This window comes from Agelaius tricolor, unplaced genomic scaffold, assembly GCF_023055355.1.
Source record: "Agelaius tricolor isolate 1412-34295 unplaced genomic scaffold, bAgeTri1.0.p SCAF_17, whole genome shotgun sequence".
NCBI lineage: Eukaryota > Metazoa > Chordata > Aves > Passeriformes > Icteridae > Agelaius > Agelaius tricolor.
In genome coordinates, this window is record NW_027269277.1 from 16,339,880 (window position 1) to 16,360,040 (window position 20,161).

The 20,161-nt window shown below is 55.5% G+C and overlaps 2 protein-coding genes across 3 annotated transcripts in view; one reads left to right on the top strand and one right to left on the bottom strand.

The window, feature by feature from the left end:
• LOC139597390 (gamma-aminobutyric acid receptor subunit alpha-3-like) overlaps positions 1-6,340 on the bottom strand; it is a 116,756-nt gene extending 110,416 nt beyond the window's left edge. Inside the window, exon 1 of the mRNA XM_071442695.1 lies at positions 6,204-6,340. The gene's annotated coding sequence lies outside the window, so the exon portion shown is untranslated. The remainder of the gene's footprint in view (positions 1-6,203) is intronic.
• Positions 6,341-7,037: 697 nt separating this feature from the next.
• Positions 7,038-20,161, top strand: part of LOC139597392 (gamma-aminobutyric acid receptor subunit beta-4) — an 81,897-nt gene continuing 68,773 nt past the window's right edge. The window contains exons 1-2 of one of the 2 annotated variants that reach the window (XM_071442700.1): positions 7,038-8,079; positions 12,699-12,787. In XM_071442700.1, the coding sequence (XP_071298801.1) occupies positions 8,000-8,079; positions 12,699-12,787 (169 nt within the window). In that variant the 5' untranslated portion in view covers positions 7,038-7,999. The remainder of the gene's footprint in view (positions 8,080-12,698; positions 12,788-20,161) is intronic. The other variant, XM_071442699.1, reaches the window with a different exon arrangement.

The window sequence follows — 20,161 nt, forward strand, 5'->3', positions numbered from 1 at the left end:
ACTCTGAGTGCCTCTCCCCTTCCCTCTGCTCCCCAGCCTGGAGCAGACCTGCCCTGTGCTCCATCACTCTCAGCCTGTTGCCAGGCAACCCAGCATCACATGGATTTCACTCCCAAGCTCCCAAACAAACTGCAGTACAGGGGATTTTTCTCCTGCTCGTCCAGAAAGGGACCTCACCTGTCTCCCTGGCAGCTCTGAGGGGTCTCCAGCGGTCACTGCTGGCTGCTGGCTTTGCTTTTTCCTCACTTTGCCTCCCCATCTGCCACTTTGGCACCTGGGAGGGCACACACTGAGTTCTGCTGGAAGGTTTGTTGGTTTGTGGGGGTCCCTCCAGGCACAGCCCCACTTGGAGTGGTGGCAAACCCTGCCACGATCCTTGTCTCCCTCAGGGAATTGTTGAACAGCTCTCCCACCCTCAGACTGCCCAGGGCTGTGGAATTACTCAGGAGCTTTGTTCTCACAACTCCAAAGGCTGAAATGGCTCCAGAAGTTGAGGCAGCACCCCAGGTTGCTTGCTGTCAGTGGGCTGATGGACTGTCAGACCTGCCTCAGGGGCAGGACACACATCTCACTGTCTCCCAACCCATAATGTACAAATCGTGTTTGGTGACAGCCATATAACACTCCTGAGAGCTACTTTTGGCACAATTATCACCCTTTTCAGGTCATAAAAGTCACTCAGCACTCAGCCACCTGATCAGAGCTGTCAGCCAAAGCCTCCTGCAGGCACTGCAGGGGCGAAGCACCACGGAAAAACACACAAGGGTTAGTCCCACATGAAATGCCGAGCCAGAGAGGAGCACACATCGTGTTCCCAGGGGAAATGTGCTGCAAGTGCCCTGTCCCAGGCAGGAGGAGTGCTGGAGGAAGGAAGAACACCTCTCCCAAAGCAGGATGTGCCTTCAGAAAGCACATTTTGCATGTGTCCTCCTCCATTTCCACATGAACAGCTGCACCCAGGAGTGTCCAGTTCTTGCATCACAGAGAGAGTGTCCAGTTTTTCCATCACAGAGAGAGTGTCCAGCTTCCATCACAGAGAGTGTCCAGTTCTTCCATCACAGAAAGAATGTCCAGCTGCCATCACAGAAAATGTCCAGTTCTTCCATCACAGAGTGTCCAGCTCTTCCCACCACAGAGAGTGTCCAGTTCTTGCATCACAGAAAGAGTGTCCAGTTCTTCCATCACAGAGAGAGTGTCCAGTTCTTCCATCACAGAGAGTGTCCAGTTCTTCCATCACTGAGTGTCCAATTCTTCCATCACAGAGAGAGTATCCAGCTTCCATCACAGATTGTCCAGCTTCCATCACAGAAAGAGTAACCAGTTCTTCCATCACAGAAAGTGTGTCCAGCTTCCATCACAGAGTATCCAGTTCTTCCATCACAGTGCCCAGTTCTTCCATCACAGAAAGTGTGCCCAGCTCTTCCATCACAGGAAGAAGCCTGCTAGCTGGCTTAGGTGTCTGAGAGAGACCAAATTTGGCAGGTCAGAAACCTCCCAGCTGAGAATGGGGCACTACCAGTGGAGACCAGAGCATGGTTAAGGGGTCCTGATCTGCTCCAGGGAAGGAGCTGAGCAGAGCAGCCCCTGGCATGGTGTGACTCTGGAAAGGTGCAGACTGACAGCTCTGGGGATCCTCTTGCACCTTTTGTTGGGAACTTTCAGGCTCCATTAGCTCTCTGAAATGCCTGTGCAGCAATGCACACGGCATGAGGCATAAACAAGAAGATTTAAAGATCTCTGTGTGGTCACAGAGCCATAATCTCATCACAGTACAGGTCATGGGGAACAGGAGAGCTGCTTGAGGCCTGGAGGAGAGCCAAGTCACTCCAGTGCTCAGAAAGGGCACGAAGGAGGGCCCAGGGAGCTGCAGGCCAGCCAGCCCCAGCTCCATCCCTGGAAAGGTTAAGGAACAGCTCACTCTGAATGTCATCTCCACACATGGGGAGGAGGAGGTTACCAGGAGCAGTCAGCATGGGTTCAGCAAGGGGAACTCATGCTCAAGCAGTCTGACAGGCTTTGGGGATGGGATGGCTGCCTGGCAGGTGAGGGAGAGCAGTGGTTCCTGTCTGCCCTGGCTCCAGCAGAGCCCTTGGCACTGTCCCATAACCTCCTCACAGGGAGGGTGGGAGGCTGACAGGCTGAGGTTGCGCAGTGGGTTGAGAACTGGCTGGGTGGCAGAGCTCAGGGGGTTCTGATGGTGGCCCAGGGTCCAGCTGGAGGCCTGTGACTGGTGCTGCTGCCCAGGGGACACTACTGGGCCCAGTCCTGTTCAAATTAATCCAGCCACGGCCTGGAGGAAGGGGCATTGCCTGGGGAGGACACAGCACGAGCTTTGTCACGGGATAAACGCAGGGGAGGACTCTAGGAGAGCTGGGCCTGACCCCCTGAGGCTGAGTGGAGAGCAGTGTCCCCAGGGAGCCTCTCCTGTCACCTCTGCTGTGTCCCCTCCGCACAGGTGCAGGATGCTGCAGGGCTTTAGGCCCAGGCAGGTGGCACCTGCTCTGGGAACACTTTGTCCCTGAAGGGGGACAGGGACCAGCAGCTGGGCTCCTCTGCTCCCCTTCCTCCTGGGTGCTGAGCCCTAGAACAGGAGAGCTGCGGGGCCAGAGGGAGAAAAAGGAGATGAAACCATCCACACCTCCTGTGGTGGTCAGCAGAGGAATTTTCTGCTCAGATCCTTGTCATTCATTCTGCTGCTGCTTCCAGATGTTTTTGTAGTGGCTCCATGACTCAGACCAGGAGCTTTGACTCAGAAGGGGACTCCTCTGCTGGCACAGGTGGGCAGGAGCATCCCTAGGAGTGAGAAGGGGGACACCCTCTGAAATGGGAAGGCCCAATGGGGACATGGGCCCAGCCCTCAGAACAGATTCCATCACTAACAATAATGACCAGGGAGGCATTTTTGGGCACTTCCTAACTCTCTGCAGGGGCTGAAGGGCCTTTTCCTTGCCTTGTGCCCTTCACTGCCAGTCCCAACAGGATCAGAAACTCCAGTGCTCCTCCTGAGCACCGTCATGGAGATGCAAAGAGGAAATCAGCCAGGGCTAGACATGAGGAATTTGTGAATCAGAGAATGCAGAGTCACTAAAAGAGGAGCCACATCTGCCCAAGCAGCTGTCACCAAGTCAGCCCCACCAATCCAAGGGGGCTGTGACTTGTGGGCTTTCCTTGCCAGCACCTGAGGGTGTTTAGATGGCACTGGGGGAGATGATGGAGCCTTTGTCCTGTAGGATAGCTTGAGGGAAATATTTCCTGCAGGAACCTGGAACTGGAATTGCAAAGGCTCTTTGGCTTGGTCTTGGATGCAGCTCCAGAGACAGAGGTTGTGTTCTGGACAGGGTGGGAAAACTCCCTTTTGCCTCTGCTTGTCTCTATTTCCACCTCATGAGGTGCACTTCACTTACTTTCAGGTTGTTTTCTACCTTCTGCACAGAAATGCAACTGTAAGACTGTATTTTCTCCTTTTCTGCAGGACTTCCATTCAATTTCTGGTTTTATAAAAATTCTTTTGCTTTCTCAGCTCTTGTCCTTGTTCTGCTTTAGAAGAACAACCATCTTCTTCTGGGAGCTGTTGGCTGGACAGAAGAGCCAGCTCTCCAGCTGGCTGGGAGAGGGGATGAGGGAGATTTTCCACCTTGATGGCAAACCCTTGGAAAAGCAGTGCTTGGGGCTTGGAGCTGGCCACTGGAGAAGAAGGGAGGCCAGGGTGTGGAGATTTCAGCAGAGCAGCAAGTGGAAGAGGAATTAAAATGAGTGATTTGATAGTGGAGGACAGGAAATGGCCACAAATATGATGCAGGATGGTTCAGCCACAGCTGGCATCCCCAGCAGCCTCTCACAGACATTGGCAGGGTCAGGATGTGACCTTCAGAAAAACCCATCACTGGCCCTCCCTGGAGAGCAGGCAGCCCCCAGCAGGGCAGGGAGACTCAGAGTTTGGGGCTCTTGGAGGGACCCATCTTCTGGAGGGCAAGGAACAAACCCCTCAGTGAGCATGGGCGCATCTGCAGCATCTCCTCTCCTTCATGAAAGCCAGCAGAGATGGGCACTAACTCCAGAGCACTCCTTTATCCCAGAACATGGCTCCAGGTAGGGTGTTCAGGAGCACCCAGCAGCTCCTCTGGATGCAATCCCTGCCAAGCAGGGCTTTCCAAAGTTTCCTCTTGTGGCTGAGTGGTCAGATAATTCATGGGACACGGTTTCTGCTCCCGACTGGGAGAACTTGCAAGCACAAATGTCACCATTTGTGAACAGAATTTTTCCTCTTCATGTGTGCCTCTGACATTTGCTTTTCACGTACCTTTCCTGCCAGTAACTTGCAATCACGGCTGGTGGGAGGGAGCAGAGCAAAGGGGGCAGAGCAGGAAGGGACCGGGAAGGGCTTAATGGGGCCTCTGGTGCCTGGGGGCAAATGCTTCTCATCTCCCCAAGAGCTCCTCCCTGGTGCCCAGCAGCTTCAATCAGAATAAATGCTTCAGAAAGTCACTGCTGTCAGGAGCTCTGTGTGCTGGCAGCAGCAGAGCAGGTAAATGCTGTACCTGTACAGCAGCCAGCACCTGACAGCACCAGGCAGCTCATCCTGGGCACGTGGGGGCATCCTGCAGGGCCAGATCTGCTGGGCTGGCTCCTCTTCTTCATCAGAGGTGTGGAGAAACCCTATAGCTTTGGCCATGGACCCCTCAGGCACAGGAATTAGAGGGCCACAAGCTCCTGGGGGTGGTGACAAAGCATGAGTTGCTTGTGGCACCGGGAGTGTGGGAGCCCAGGGGCACCCTGAGGGCACAGTGCAGGGCCAGCATTGGGAGCCCAGGCACACAGGCTTGCTCTGGGCTGCCACACAGTGAAATGTCACTAGCTGGGTGTCCTGGGGGGTCCCTGCACCCTGGACTCACTGTGGGGGCCACAGGGAATGGCCTGCAGTGAAAGCCATGGGCAGCACAGCCCTGACTCCACAGGGGCAGGCACATTCACTGGCAGGTGACAAGTGCCACTTGCTTTGGCCTTTGGGAAGGCAGTGGAGATCACTGCTCTGAACTTAATTTGCTAAGTCTGGCCAAGCTGGGGTGGTCTGGGCAGTGAACCAAGCAGAGAACCTTTTGCACCAGCCTCAGCAGTAAGGGAGAAGATCTCCTCCCCTCCCACTCTAGCCCAGCCTCACTGTAGATGTTAAACCTTCCCCCAGCCTTGCTTTTCCCCACGAGCCCCACAGGTTCAGTGTCCCCAGTGACACCAGGTCAGCTCAGCACAGCACTCAGCTGTTCCCTGGTTTGGTGGCTCTGCATGGCCACAGCCCAGGCTGGCCTGCCAGGGAGAAGCTCCTCAGAAAGGTCACACCCCACCAGGCTTTTTGGGAGAAGGAGATTGGGAGCACAGGATCTGTGGCATGCCTCTGCTGAGGAAGCCATGTAGAGCCAAGCCAAGCATGAGAGAAAGGAGCTTTAGGAACCCTAGAGAAAAGGATACTCCCAGATTCACAGAATTCACAGAATCACCAGGTTGGAAGAGGCATGAAAGATCATCAAATCCACCCCAGCCCCAACACCTCAGCTAAACCCTGGCACCCAGTGCCACATCCAGGCTTTGTTAAACACACCCAGGGATGGGGACTCCACCACCTCCCCAGGCAGCCATTCCACAACTTTATCACCCTTTCTGTAAAAGCCTTTTCCTGCTATCCAACCTGTATTTCCCTTGGTGCAGCTTGAGGCTGTGTGCTCTGGGTGTGTCAGTGCTGCTGGAGAAAGAGCCCAGCCCCAGCTGAGCACAGGCACCTTTCAGGAGCTGCAGAGTGATGGGGGCACCCCTGAGTCTCCTTTTCTCCAGGCTGAGCACCCCCAGCTCCCTCAGTGGATCCTCTCAGGGTTTGTGTTCCCAGCCCCTCTCCAGCCTCGTTGTCCCCTCTGGATGTGCTCAGTGTCCCAAGGTCCTTCCCAAGCTGAGGGGCCAGAGCTGGGCACAGCACTCAGGGTGTGCCCTGACAGTGCCAGGGACAGGGGCAGGATGAGCTCCCTGCTCCTGCTGGCCAGATTTCCCTGCAGGGAAGGGAAGGGCAGAGCAGCTGCCCAGTGGCCACTGGACATTGCCCTGTGCCCCTTGAGGCATTTTGGAGCTGGTCCTGTCCAGCTGCAGTGACACATCTGCTCTGCCCCTTGTCCCAGAGGGCTTTGGAGACCATCTACACACAGGTGCCAACCAGGACATACCTGTTCAGAAGGGCTGCTCTGAGCTGCCAGGCAGGTGCAGAGGAGATCCTATCCAGGCTGGTGAGAGCTCAGAAGTTTCCTCCTTGAGCCATGGCTTCTGCTCTGCATTCAAAATGCTGCTGGATCTCTTCTTTTTCCTAGGGAAAAAAATCCTTCATGTTAGTACAGTACTGTATGTCTGATGGAGAGTTCCTTCATTCTATTATTTTTTAAGACAAAGATCAGAGGCTGGTGCACAGGAGGCTGTGATGAGGCTGTTACCATTCCAGCAAGCAAAGCCCCAGCACCAGGAGCTGATCCCCAGCAGCATTTCTGGAAGTTCAGGCTCCCTTTTCCCACAAACTCCATTGTATGCATAACAGCATCCTTCAGGGAGAGCTGAGCATCCCTCCTGAGCTGGGCTTCCCCAGCCTGGGGGAGTCTCCAGCCCCAACAGAGCCTCCAGATCTCCCCCAGTGCCCCTGGAGGAGGCCACCAGGCCACTGGGCTCTGTGGCATGGAGACATTCTGAGTAAATCACCTTATTTTCCATTTCTGTGGCTGCAGGAGGAAGCTCAGCCTGTGCTGGTGACAGTGTTTCAGGCAGCCACAGCACCCATCGGCGCTCACAGCTGAGCCACTCTTGCCCAGGCACAGCCCCCCTCTTGCCAAAATGCCATCACCTTTCCCATCATCTTCTCTGCACCCACCTCCCCGGGCAAAAAACCCAAAAATCCACCTCAGCAAAAATGCTCATCCATCCCCTCTGCAAGCCAGCAGGGGTTAATGCTGTCAGCCATGACGTCAGGATCCCAATTTGTCCAGAGAGTCCCCCTCCCCAACCACAAACTCCCTCTCTCCTCCCCTCCTCTTGTGACTTTGCAATGAGCAGCAAAACTCCACAGGAGCTGCGGCAACAGCACTAGGGAGACATCCAGCCCTCCCTGCAGACAGGGATTTATCTATTTTCTACACATGCATATATGTATTTTTTTTATTCACCAGGCTGCATTTGCTGTTCCTTTTTTATTTTTATTTTTTCTTTCTTTTTAGCCTTTTCACAAAAGCCCCAAACCTCCCAAGTGATGAGCCTGAGATTTCCCTAAAATAAAATAACTGCACAGTGGGGCTGGGTGGCTTCCCCTTCCCCCCTCGGAAAATAAAGAGGAAAGGGGGAGCAAATAGGTAAAATCCAGAATAAAATCATATTGCTTGAAAACTCACACGTCCTCCCTCTCTCCCTCTCTCTCTCTCTCACACACACACACACACACACACACACGCTCTTTCTCCTCCTCCTCCTCTCTGAAGGTGGGTAGCAGGAGCCATGCAACATCTGCAGAACCGGATGGCAAAAGAGCAGGAGGAAAAATAATCCAAGTGGAGTGCTCAGGGGACACTGAGTTGGGTTTTTTTCTTTTTCCTTTTTTTTTTTTTTAATTTTTTTTTTCCTTCTTCTTCTTCTGCCGCGTACCTGTGAGATTCGATTTCCCATTTTGCTGAGCCCATTTTGGGGCATTTTATTTTTCTTTCTCTTGGGATTTTCTCCATTGCCAGAGGATGTCTCTTGTTGAGAGGATGCTGAAAGGAAGAAGAAACGAATTCTTTGACTGGCACTGAAGGAGCGGGGGGGTATTTTTCCCCCTCATTTTTTAGTTTTTTGTCATTATTCTTTTTCTCTAGGAAATCATTAACTGGGGGGGGGGTTGGTTTCTTTTTTCCCTCCCCCCCTTTTTTTGGAGGGGGATTTCAGAAGATCCATCTTTCTTTCCCCTCCCCTCCAAAGATTTTTTTTTTCATCCTTCGTCTTTGTGGAAATGTGGACATTTCAGGCAGACAGATTGAGTGGAATTGTCTCTGCTTTAGCAGCTCTTTGTCTCGCCTGCTGTGCGCAAAGGTAAGGATTGCGATCCCAGGCTGCGGGGACAGTGGGGCTGGCACAGGGCTTGTTTGTCTCAGTCGGGCTTTTCTCCATCGAGCTGGATGTGGGGAAGAGGAGGGGGTTCTTTCCCCAAATCGCTTCCCCTGCCGTCTGCTATTGTTATTCCCCAGCCCGTGCCGTTCCTGGGGGAGGAGGGATGCTCGTACAGGAGATGCGGAGCAGACCCTGCGGACGGAGCCCACCTCGCAGAGCGTGTGTGCGCGTCCCCCTGCCCAGCCCGGGGGAAAATGGCCAAACGAGGGGGTTTGCTGGGGAACATGGTGCCCGCAGGAGCCGCCGGAGCCCCGCAGCTGCGCCAGGCGCCCGGCGAGGCTGCCTTGGCCACGCACACGCAGCCACGCTCGCATCCGTGCGAGCTGCGCCGTGCCACAGCCCCGGCTCTGCGGAGCTCCGGGGGCGATGCCCACGGCCGTGCGGGATTGATGGCATGCAACACCTCCTCTGTGGGTGCCATCCATCCGGATCCGGCCCTGCGTGTGCGCAGCCAGCCGTGCCCGCCCGCGTGTCACTCACACCTACGGCACGGCTTCACCTGCCCTGCGTGGCACCGGGCAGAGCTGGCACCGCTCCGCCGCCCGCTCGGGCTGCAGCTGTTCCCGGGCTGTGCCCGGAGCACTCGCAGCGCTCCGGAGGTGCGGGAGCCCATCCAGCCTGGCCGAGGTGTGCGGAGCGCACCTGTTTGCTCGCTCATCCGCTGCTTTCACGCACGGGGGTAGCGCTGCCTGCTGCTGCTGCTCACCCTCCTTCCCTCCCTCCTTCCCTGCCTCCCTCCCTCCCTCCGCACACCTGCGGGCAGGTGCGTTTGTCCCTGCGCGCTGCCGGGGGGAGCTCTGGCATCTCCCTGCTCAGCCGGGAGATGCTCCCGGCGCACACACGCAGCCCTTACGGGGCTCTGGGTGCCCACATTCGGGTTCCCGTGGTTATAAACACGCACACAGTCTTTGCAGAGCTGTGGGTGCCCACATTTGTGTTCCCATGGTTATAAACACGCACACGCACACACACACACAGGTCCTTGCAGGGCTGTGGGTGCCCAGATTTGTTCTCCCATGGTTATAAACACACACAGGTCCTTGTAGAACTGTGGGTGCCCGCATTTGTGTTCCCATGGCTATAAACACGCACAGGTCTTTGAAGGGCTGTGGGTGCCCAGATTTGTGCTCCCATCTCTATAAACACACGCAGGTCCTTGTAGGGCTGTGGGAGCCCACATTTGAAATCCTATCATTATAAACACACACAGGTTCTTGTGGGGCTGTGGGTGCCCAGATTTGTGTTCCTGTGGTTATAAACATGCACAGGTCCTTGCAGGGCTGTGGGTGCCCAGATTTGTGTTCCCATGGTTATAAACACACACATGCACAGGTCCTTTTGGGGCTATGGGTGCCCAGATTTGTGTTCCTGTCATTATAAACACGCACACACAGACACACACACACAAACACAGGTCCTTGCAGGGTTTTGGATGCCCAGATTTGTGCTCCCATCACTATAAACACGCACAGGTCCTTGCTGGGCTGTGTTCCCATAGCTATAAACACACACAGGTCCTTGTAGGGCTGTGGGTGCCCAGATTTGTGCTGCCATCATTATAAACACACATGGGTCCTTGCAGGGCTGTGGGTGCCCAGATTTGTGCTCCTGTGGTTATAAACACACACACACACAGGTCCTTGCAGGGCTGTGGGTGCCCACATCTGTGCTCCCATGGCTATAAACACACACACACAGGTCCTTGCAGGGCTGTGCTCCCATGGCCATAAACACGCACGGGCGCAGGCGCGTGCCCACCTTGCCCACACCATTCATGCGTGGTCCTGCTGTGTGGGGACACACACACACAGGCAGCTTGGGAGGCACTGGCCAAGCAAATGTGTGACATTCAGAGCCCACAGCAAGCCCCTTTGCTCAGACGTGTGTCCCTGCATGTGTGTTTGTCTGTCCAGCACTGATTTTTACCCATAGCCTGTGTGTGTGTCTGTGCACGGCTCAGAGACAAAACACTCTCCATGTGCACGAGCCTCCAGCTACTCCCACACACCCCAGGCAGCAGCACGGGGTGCTGGTATGGAGAGGCTGGGCTGCAAGGGTACGTGGCTGTGCAGAGCACATGGCCACTGACACAGAATCAGGGGCACAGCACTCTGGAATTCAGATCACAGGCTGGCTGTGCGTGCTCCCCGAGCGGATGCAGACCCACATTCGCCAGGAATAGCACTGGCATGCAGCTGCTCGCCCACAGCTGGGCAAATGCACGACTTGCCTCCTCAGTGGGAGCGATGTGGCTTTTTGGATCACAGGGAGCACTGGGAGGCAAAAGACCTTGTCCTTAATCATGATGGTTTATCCCCTCACTAGGCCACCTTGTAGCTGTGAGGAGGAAAGAGTCCCCACAGCCCTCTTCCCACTCTGCCCCTTTCTGCAGGGCCCCTGACAACATTGTTTCCTGTCTCTACCTCAATTTTCTTTCTTATATTAATGAGGAAAACGCTGATTCCTGAGTTTATGCACTGTAGGAAGCCAAGCAGAGGTGTCCAAATCCCTTGAGAAATGCACAGTGTCCATATTATGGATATGGGAGTCTGTGTACCTAGGACTGGCTGTCTAGAGATGAACAAGTGCTGCTGCACGCTCTCAGTGCTCAGTGACAGGACTGTGTTTTGCATGCTGCAAAACCTCACACACCTGCAGAGAAATCCACAGGTGCAAGTGGACCTTGCAAGCCTGGGCACGGTGTTGTGAAAGTGCCCACCTGTGCACACCTCTGTGGCCTTTTCACAGTGATTAAAGCCCAGCAAGGAAGAGCTGTACCCCTCTCAGGAGCACACTCAGGAGGGGAGCTCAGACCCCTTCCCCTGCCAGCACAAGGGCTCGCTGGTTGTGCATGTACCAGAGCTGGGGGCTGCCTCACATTTGCACATCCCTGTCCTGCTGAGAAATTCCTGCACATCCACAGAGCCCTGAGAGCTGCTCAGGCTCCCAGGTGGTCCCATGTGCCTCCACCTACAGCCCTAGGGAGAGTCTGGATCACCAGACCCACAAATGCCTGCTTCTGTGCTCCCCATAAATCGTGTCCACAGCCCAGTGTCTCATCAGACCCCAGCAGAGCAGGGTCTGCCCCCCCTTCACCCCCAGGCACCCCAGGCCCTGGCTGGAACGTGGTCACACACATGTACACACCTCTGAGCCTGTTCTGCAGACTCACCCAGTGCTGCCCTGTGTCTGTGTGTCTGTGTGCACAGGCAGGGAGTCCCTGCCTGCTCCGTGCAGCCAGGGGAGCACGCCTGTCTGTCTGTCTGTCTGTGTGTGTGTGCAGACACAGGGACATGCCAGCGGCAGCCCCTGGCACGGGGCTGGCAGGCAGAGGCAGTGCAGCTTTCCAGGTTGACTGGGATGGATGTGGGAGGCGGTGTTGACAGGGAGACATGCTGTTGTGGTGGGTGACTGCAAAGAGCAGCAGTTGTCACCGGCAGGGTCTCTATTCTCATGCAAAGAAGGGGACGAGGGTGGCACAGAGGCTGGGGATTCAGGCACAAAACCTGATACACCCCGCAGCACTCAATAGGTCCGGTATTTTTAGCATCCCCTGCTTTCTGGTTTCCCACCTTCAATTTAGGTTTGGTCCTTGGGCTGATTTCAGAAGGAGCTCCTTGCTTGCTGGATGGGTGTTAGGGAGGACATCTGCCCCCTCTGTGTGCAGGTTACAGGGCTGGGAGGGAAAGGATTGCTGCTGTGGCACACAGAGGGGAAGATGGACTCTCCTTCCCTGGCTCTGCCTCTTGATCTGCGTTGCTAAGAAGTCACAGTGATGCTGAGTGACAGAAACTGAATTTTTACACGGCAAAGATCAGCCGTATATCGAGGCCGTAGGAGAAAAAGGAGCCTTGTTTTCTTCAATATCTTCCCTGCTTGCTTCAATAACCTGAAGAAAGCCCTGGGTGCAGTGGGAAGTCACACTGGGGTGTGTGACAGGGCAGGGTGCCTGCTGGGGCCACCCGTGTGGTGGGGACCTTGGGACGTGCCAAGTCCGTGCTGGGTGATGCAAGACCTGGAGCAAGAGCCCAGCTGGGCTGAGGAAGGGGACTGAGACCTGCAAGGGAGGGCTGCAGCTGTCCCAAGCACAGCCTGGGGCACAGAAAGGACAATTTCTGTCTCTGTCTCTGTGGACCCCTCTGTGGGCAGGGACAGGGAAGCTCCCCAGGTGTGTGGGTCGGTGGCCAGGGTGCTCACTGAGGGGTGCAGCAGCCAAACTCCTGGGGTGCCTACACCAGAGGGACCCATGAACAGAGCTTGAGGTGCCCTGGAGTCAGGGTGAGCTGCAGAAGAGGAGCCAAAACGCTCCTGAGAGTTCTGAGCCCCTCCCAGGATGGCTCAGGGGCTCTGTGGGGCTCATGGGCAGGCAGGGGGCTGGGAGCTGTGCCAAGGACAGAAGACATGAGTGAGAGGGAGCACAGAGAGGCTCTGCTGGTGGCTGAGGTGTTCTGGTGCCCTGGGGTGTGAAGGATGCTGAGGGAGCTGGCCTGGACCCCTGGTGCCACACAGGATGACGAGAACTCTCTTCTTTTGTCTTTCAGCCCCTCCACTGGAAATATTTCTGTGGTGAAAGAGATTGTGGACAAACTGCTCAAGGGCTATGACGTCCGCCTCAGGCCTGACTTCGGAGGTGAGGCAGGGGCAGGGGACAGGGGACAGGGGACAGGGGACAGGGGACAGGGGACAAGGGCTGTGTCTGTTCAGCCACACACACCACGGGCAGTGTTCCCCTCAGACATCTCCAGCCCCAGCCCTCACATCCTTAGGGCCTTCTCCCTCACATCCTTACAGCCATCTCCCTCACATCCTTACAGCCATCTCCCTCACGTCCTTACAGCCATCTCCCTCACATCCTTACAGCCATCTCCCTCACATCCTTACACCCTTCTCCCTCACATCCTTACAGCCATCTCCCTCACATCCTTACAGCCATCTCCCTCACGTCCTTACAGCCATCTCCCTCACATCCTTACAGCCATCTCCCTCACATCCTTACACCCTTCTCCCTCACATCCTTACAGCCATCTCCCTCACATCCTTACAGCCATCTCCCTCACATCCTTACAGCCATCTCCCTCACATCCTTACACCCTTCTCTCTCATGTCCTTACAGCCATCTCCCTCACATCCTTACAGCCATCTCCCTCACGTCCTTACAGCCATCTCCCTCACATCCTTATGGCCTTCTCCCTCACATCCTTACAGCCATCTCCCTCACATCCTTATGGCCATCTCCCTCACGTCCTTATAGCCATCTCCCTCATGTCCTTACAGCCATCTCCCTCACATCCTTACAGCCATCTCCCTCACGTCCTTACAGCCATCTCCCTCACGTCCTTACACCCTTCTCCCTCACATCCTTACAGCCATCTCCCTCACATCCTTACAACCATCTCCCTCACGTCCTTACACCCTTCTCCCTCACATCCTTACAGCCATCTCCCTCACATCCTTACAGCCATCTCCCTCACGTCCTTACAGCCTTCTCCCTCACGTCCTTACAGCCTTCTCCCTCATGTCCTTACAGCCTTCTCCCTCATGTCCTTATGGCCTTCTCCCTCACATCCTTGCAGCCTTCTCCCTCACATCCTTACAGCCATCTCCCTCATGTCCTTAGGGCCTTCTGCCTCATGTCCTTACAGCCTTCTCCCTCACATTTCTGTCACCCCTCCTGCTTTCCCTTCTCCTCTCGCTGGCTGCTCTCCTTCCAGCATCCCCCATCTCTGCAGGCAGCTGCACTGTCCATGGTGTGATGTTTCTGGGGATATTTTGACACAACAGAGACTCTCAGCTCTTCCTCTACTCCAAGCTTTCCTCCATCATGGACAACAAGTCATCCCTCCTCCATTTCTGTGCCCAATGCCAGATATTTTGGCTCTTTTCCCTGCAGAGGGTCAAGGTGATTGCTGGTGGGGCTCTTGGTTGGCCTGCCAAGCTGCTCCCTCAGCAACAGTGAGGCATAAAATATTCCCTGGGGTCAAAGATCTTCAATTCCTCCCTTGGGTCCTGTGAGCAAGCAGGAGAACCGCAAGGGCCTGGTGGAGATGAAATATGGAAAATCTTTAGGCACTGTCATGTTCCCAGGTCCAGTTGAGGTCCATTTCTTGGAGAGGAGCAGGCGCTGGAAAAGCACAGGGAGGGGGATTTGGGGGCTTCTGGACTCAGCCTGCCAAGCTTGGCTGGTTTAAGTCTTTTCTGGGCAATGCTATTTCCTCCTGATGAGGAGATGTGAGGGGCTGGGGGATGCTCAGCCCATGGGAAGACAGCTACACTCAGGTGTCCCTCTCCATGGGACTGATGGGAAACAGGCTCATGCCTGTGCTCTCAGGGGGAAGAGAGGCCAGGGACAATTATTTAGAGGCTCAAGGGAGCAGTTTTCTCCCAACAGGGCTGACCCATAGTTCCTAGAAGCTGGGAGTGAGCTGCTCTCAGCAGGGTTTGAAGGCACCCCAATTTGCTGTTCCCCACGACCAAACCCATCTCTCATTGAAGCCTCTGGTTTCCCTGCACCTCACCCAGACCTGCCCCATGCTCTGACCACCCCATACCATTCAGCAGAGTCCCTTCCACCCCTCAAACACCATCCCCACCCCCCTCATCTCCTTGTTCTACCCCGTGGTGGAACAGGGGTTTTCAGGAGGCAGCACCAGGCACTGCTGGGCCCTGGCCTCAGGGAGGGTCTGGGTGGGGGAGATGATGCCCACCCCTCCACAGTGCTCAGGGGAGGCCACTCAGGGCAGTGGGGAGACACTCTGGGTGCGGCATCCTGCAGGCAAACAGGGCTTCCAAATCTCCCCTCTCTCCTTCGAGCATGGGGCAGGCTGGCTTTGATTTAAAGGCTCTGCCCAGCAAACACGAAATGTCCCTATTACCTGGCCAGGCCTGACCACAGAAATTGGTGCAGTCACATTTTATGAGGGGGAGAGCCGTGGAGATGACATAAAACTGGAAGAGGAGCAGGGTGCAAAGGCACGGCAGGGACTGGGATCCAGTGCAGCAGGAGCAGAGCTGGCTCTGCAGAGCCACGGAGCACAGGGAGCCCTGGCTGGGGCCAGCAGGTTTTGTTCCCTGATTGCAGCCCCCAGGGCACCCAGGACAGGGCCCAGCCCTTCCTCTGCTGACCCTACAGATCTGTGCAGGGCTGGGGCTGGGCTTGGCAGGCACTGCAGGATGGATGGGGCTGGCCAGCCCTGGCATTTCATTGGATTTTGCTCTGAATTCCCAAAGTGCAAGCAGCATTTCTCCTCACTCAAGCAAAGAAATAGAATTATGGCCATAACCTCCTTCCCTGTAATTGCCTCACTGTTGCCCTTCACCCTTCCTTGTCCTTCCCTCTGCTCATGAGAGTGAGGTCCTGGTGGGGAGCACCTTGGTGCTCATGGTACCTAAACTATCAGCATGCCTGGCTCCCACCCCAGGACAAGCTCATCCAGGCAAAATTCCTGCAGCATTTCCAGCTGGGCTGACACAAGGGTCTGGAAGCTGGAGATTGTTGGTGTTGCAAGGCCAGGGAAAGGGGTGGAAGTTTCCTTGTACCACTGCTGTACCCAGAGCTCACCAGGTCTCTGGTGGGCTTTTGGATCAAACCCATTTCTAGGTGAAGTCCACTGGGATCATGCCAGGAGGTGTCTAAGCCTGTATGGCTTCCATCCCTGTTGTGGAGAGGCTGAAGTTCTCCCCAATGAGTTGTGTGCAGCTGGCACAGCCACAGAACCCACAGGAAAAGCATGAAGCTGTGCCAGGGGAGGTTCAGGCTGGATATCAGGAAAAGGTTCTTTCCCCAGAGGGTGATTGGAACATGGAGCAGGCTCCCCAGGGAACAGTCCTGTCCCCAGGGCTGCCAGAGCTCCAGGAGTGTTTGTACAATGCTCTCAGGCACAGGCAGGGGTTGTTGGGGTGTCCTGGACAGGATCAGGAGTTGGACAGATCCTCGTGGGTGCCCTCCTGCTCTGATGTGCTGTGATTCTGTGGAAAAGGCACAGTTTGGGCAAAGTCCTGTGTACGTGCAGCCCTGCTGTCCCCCAGGGCCATGTGGGACTGATCTCCAGCTCCAGCATCCTGAGGACTAGACTGTTCTCCTGTGCTCCACCTGGACTGTCTGCCACCCCTCCTGGGGGTCCCATTTGGGCAGGGGGGCTGTCAGCCCTCTCTGTGGGGGGAGGTGATTCCACCACCCCTGGGCTCCCATCCTGGGAGTACCAGCGAGGGTGAGCTGGGAATGGCCAAGGTGGCACCTCGGAGGGGTGGCAGGTCCTGCTGGGAGCCCTGTGCCCCAAAGGGATGTCATGGAGCTGCCTCAGGGCTGGCCACGAGTGACCAGGGGGTCTGGCAGGACAGGCAGCTGCCTGCCCAAGCGGAGAGGAGGGCAGCAAAGTAGCTGCCACTGAGCTGCCTATGAACCAGACTGAGCTGTGCCTCTAAAGCCAGAGCCTTCAGCTCTCTGTGGCTCGAGGGTGAGGCACCAGGAAGGTCACAGCAGCCAGTGCTGGGCTCCCTGGAGGTGTGGGCACAGCCAGGTCCTTCCCAGACAGATTCCCACATGAGGAGTGCAACCCACAAACATGATGAACCAGTCTGGCTTCCCTTCCTCCCTTCCCTGCTCTTTCCTGCTGCTTTCCCCATGTTTTCCTCCTGCAGCAGACTTGTTTCCTCCTTGCCATCCTGTCTCCACATCAGGGGCAGTCACCCTGCCCTGTCCCCACCCTCAGCCTTGGGGACAATGTCCCACCTCCACATCCTGGGGTGCCTCCTCCATTCACTCCTGCCTGTCGAGCAGGAGCAGCTGGGATGCTCTGGGTGTGCAGGCACATGGAAGGACCTGTTCCCATGCACCACCTGCCATGGTGAGGCAGCTCTTGCCCCTCACAGTCTTTCCAAGAGAGCCCCCAGGCTCATCCCAGCATCCCCACCCTGCCCAGGATGTGGTGCTTCCACAGTTCCAAACACAACTCGTGGCTCCCCAGTCCTCTTTTTTTTTAAATTGTTTTTTGAAAAAGAGAAAGAGAACTCCGCCTAATGCCAAAAGGAGGACAGGCCTGCTGGGGATTGCAGTTCACTTTTTAATTTTGAGATGCCTCGTTAGCTCTGGGCCGAGCTGAGTGGCTGAGAAGCATCAGCCTCTCACTCTCCTCCCTCTCCCCCACCCCCTTGGAAACCCATTAGGCCGAGGAGCAGGTCAGCTCTCAGGGGCTGAGCCCTGGCAATGAGTGCCATGTGCTCACCTGGGGAGCTGGGCTGAGCAGGGGACACCAAAGGGGACAGCTGGAGCCATGTGGAGATGATGGGAAAATCTGGGAGCTACTCCATGGGAAAGCCACCCTGGTTAGGTGGGGGCAGCCCGGGGGACAGTCCCCTCTGGTGTGTGAGGGGACACAGGACAGGACAGTCCCCTCTGGTGTTTCAGTGGACACAGGACAGGACAGTCCCCTCTGGTGTGTCAGGAGACACAGGACAGGACAGTCCCCTCTGGTGTTTCAGAGGATACAGACAGGACAGTCCCCTCTGGTGTTTCAGTGGACACAGGACAGGACAGTCCCCTCTGGTGTTTCAGAGGATACAGACAGGACAGTCCCCTCTGGTGTGTGAGGGGACACAGGACAGGACAGTCCCCTCTGGTGTTTCAACTGCTGTCCCCAAGCCCTGGAGTGTCACCCCAAGCTGGAGAGATGTGGGACATCATGTCCCAGGGTGGGACATGCAGACATGCTGGTACAGGAGAGGGCCTGGCACTGGGGGGACAGGAAGGGGTGATGGCAAACAAGCCCAAAGGGTCTGGCCAGGGTCTGGAGCAGCTTTCAGGAGGGATGTGCAGGGAGGAGCAAGATGCAGCCAGGCCTCTAAGAGAGAGATCTTTGTCCAGGTACTGCAAGACCAGAACAACACAGAGAGAGGGTTTTGGGCATCAAATCCCAGGTGGGTGCCATGGGCTGGCCCTGGGGGATGGACAGCCTGGGGGTGATTTATATAGCACACTAATTCCACCACCAGGTGAGCAGGATGTCCATGATTTAGGGCTGGCTGAGCAGGGGGTGCTGCAGATAATGTCTGGGAATCATCTCAGAGCAGCACCCTGGCTCTTGTAAGTGCTCTTAGGCACTCACTTTCAGAAGCATTAGTTAGGAAAAAAAAAGGGAAAAGAAAGCAAACTAAGATGATATTGCCCCAGGGTAGAGAAGGCAGTGAAGGAATGGCAGGAAGATCCCACTTGAGCTCAGTGACTCAGCTGCTCTCTGTTGGTGCAATGTTTCCAGCCCAAAACTTTGCAAGAGTTCCAAGCAGATGGCTCTTGATGGTTTTCCAGCATCATTTGCAGGTCTTGGTAGCCAGAAGCAAGGTGAGGGCACTCTGTGCTCCTTGCTGCCAGCCCTCCTGGAGTGCAGGGTTCCTGGTGTTTCTCCTGGGGGGAATGCAAGTGTCTGGAAATGCCTCATGAAAACAGAATGACCGTGAAGCCCTTGGGATTGTACAGTAAATCCTGGATTTTCATGTCTGTGGATCCAGCAGATTTCCCTGCTCCATTTTTAATTCAAACTTCCCTAAGAAAAATTAGCACTTAAAGGGTCTTGGGTTGAAATGAGTCTGTGTCCTGCTCCTCATCTGCTTTGTGTCATGGATGAGGCTTCCCAGCTCTTGCCACCCTCATTTGGGATATCCAAACCCCTCTTTGCTGCAATATCTTGGCCTTCCTTCCTCCTGTGCCCTGCCCCTCCTGCTCTCAGCTCCATCACACCTCCGCCCTCCTGGGCACCCAGCCCTGCTCCCACGTCCTCTTTATCCCCCAGTATTCCTTTTGCAGTGGCCACTCCAGATTCAGTGGAGCTGGGGGTGAAATCCTCAGCCTTTCCCTGTGTAACAGCATCACTTGAAAGCCAGAATTGTAAAAATAAATGATTGCTGATGCATAAAGTGTTGCAGTGAAGCATTGTCAGTGGTTCAGGGCTCCAAAACTGGCGGGGCTGAGCGGCTGCACCAGCTGGCACGGCTGCAGCAGCAGGGGATGGGGTGCCTGGGTTATTTCCCTGGCCCACCAGCCCTGTGTGCCTGGGAAACTGCTGCTCTCAGAGCTCCTGTGCTGGAAGGAATGGCAATTTGGTTTCTTCCATGGTCAAGGCTGGTGGTGCCGTTCAAGCCTTCCCCAAAATGTCCCTGTTTTCCACTGCGTGTCAGGTGGTGGTTTTTTCCAGGCAGCTAGATTGCTTTGGATTTTTGAAGGGGGGGGGGAATTTTAGGAAAAATGATTCAGAAATTTCTGAGAACAAGCCAAAATATGTACGTGCTGGGTTTTTTCCCTGTCCTAAAATGTTGGGGGATGAAACTGGTGGCACCTCCTGCAGGGCTGGCCCCTGTGCATGGGGAGCAGGCAGGTCCCCAGGGCCACCAGCAACCTGGCTGGCACAAGGGCTGTGTCCCCACTGCCTCTGGTGCCAGGGCAGCACCTCAGAGCAGTGATGCTGCTGCAGGAGGACCAGGATATGGGGCTGGAAGAGGGCAGTGGGTGCTGCTCCTGGGCTGCCTGTCTGGGGGACCACAGGAGCTGCTCACCTGCCTTTCTAGGCTTTAGTTTTCAGCTTTCCCCTCCTCTTCTGTGGCAAAAATTGTTTAATCTCAGAGCAGCTAGATTCAATTTTCCTTTTTCTTCTGAGATGCTTTGAGCCAGTCCTTTTGGGGCAAGGCACTGAGATTTGGCAGGAAGGCTGTGCTCCCACCAGGGACAGCTCCTTCCCTGCTTGCAGGAGGACTTGCCCAGAGCTGGGTATGGGGTGAATGTGAAATTCTGCATCTCACAGAGCCTGGAAATGTCACCCCTCTGTCCCTGGGCAGAAGAGCTCTGGGTTTGAAAGCAGAGGGGTAATTATGGATCAGGGTGGGGAAAGGAGTTAATTGAGGAAGGAGAGACAGAAGCTGTCTGGAAAGTCTGTAAACCCCAGTGTCACTCAAGGCCAGAGGAAAGGTGAATACCTACTAGGGCTGTCAGTGGTCCCACTTTCCTTCCTGAATAAAGAAC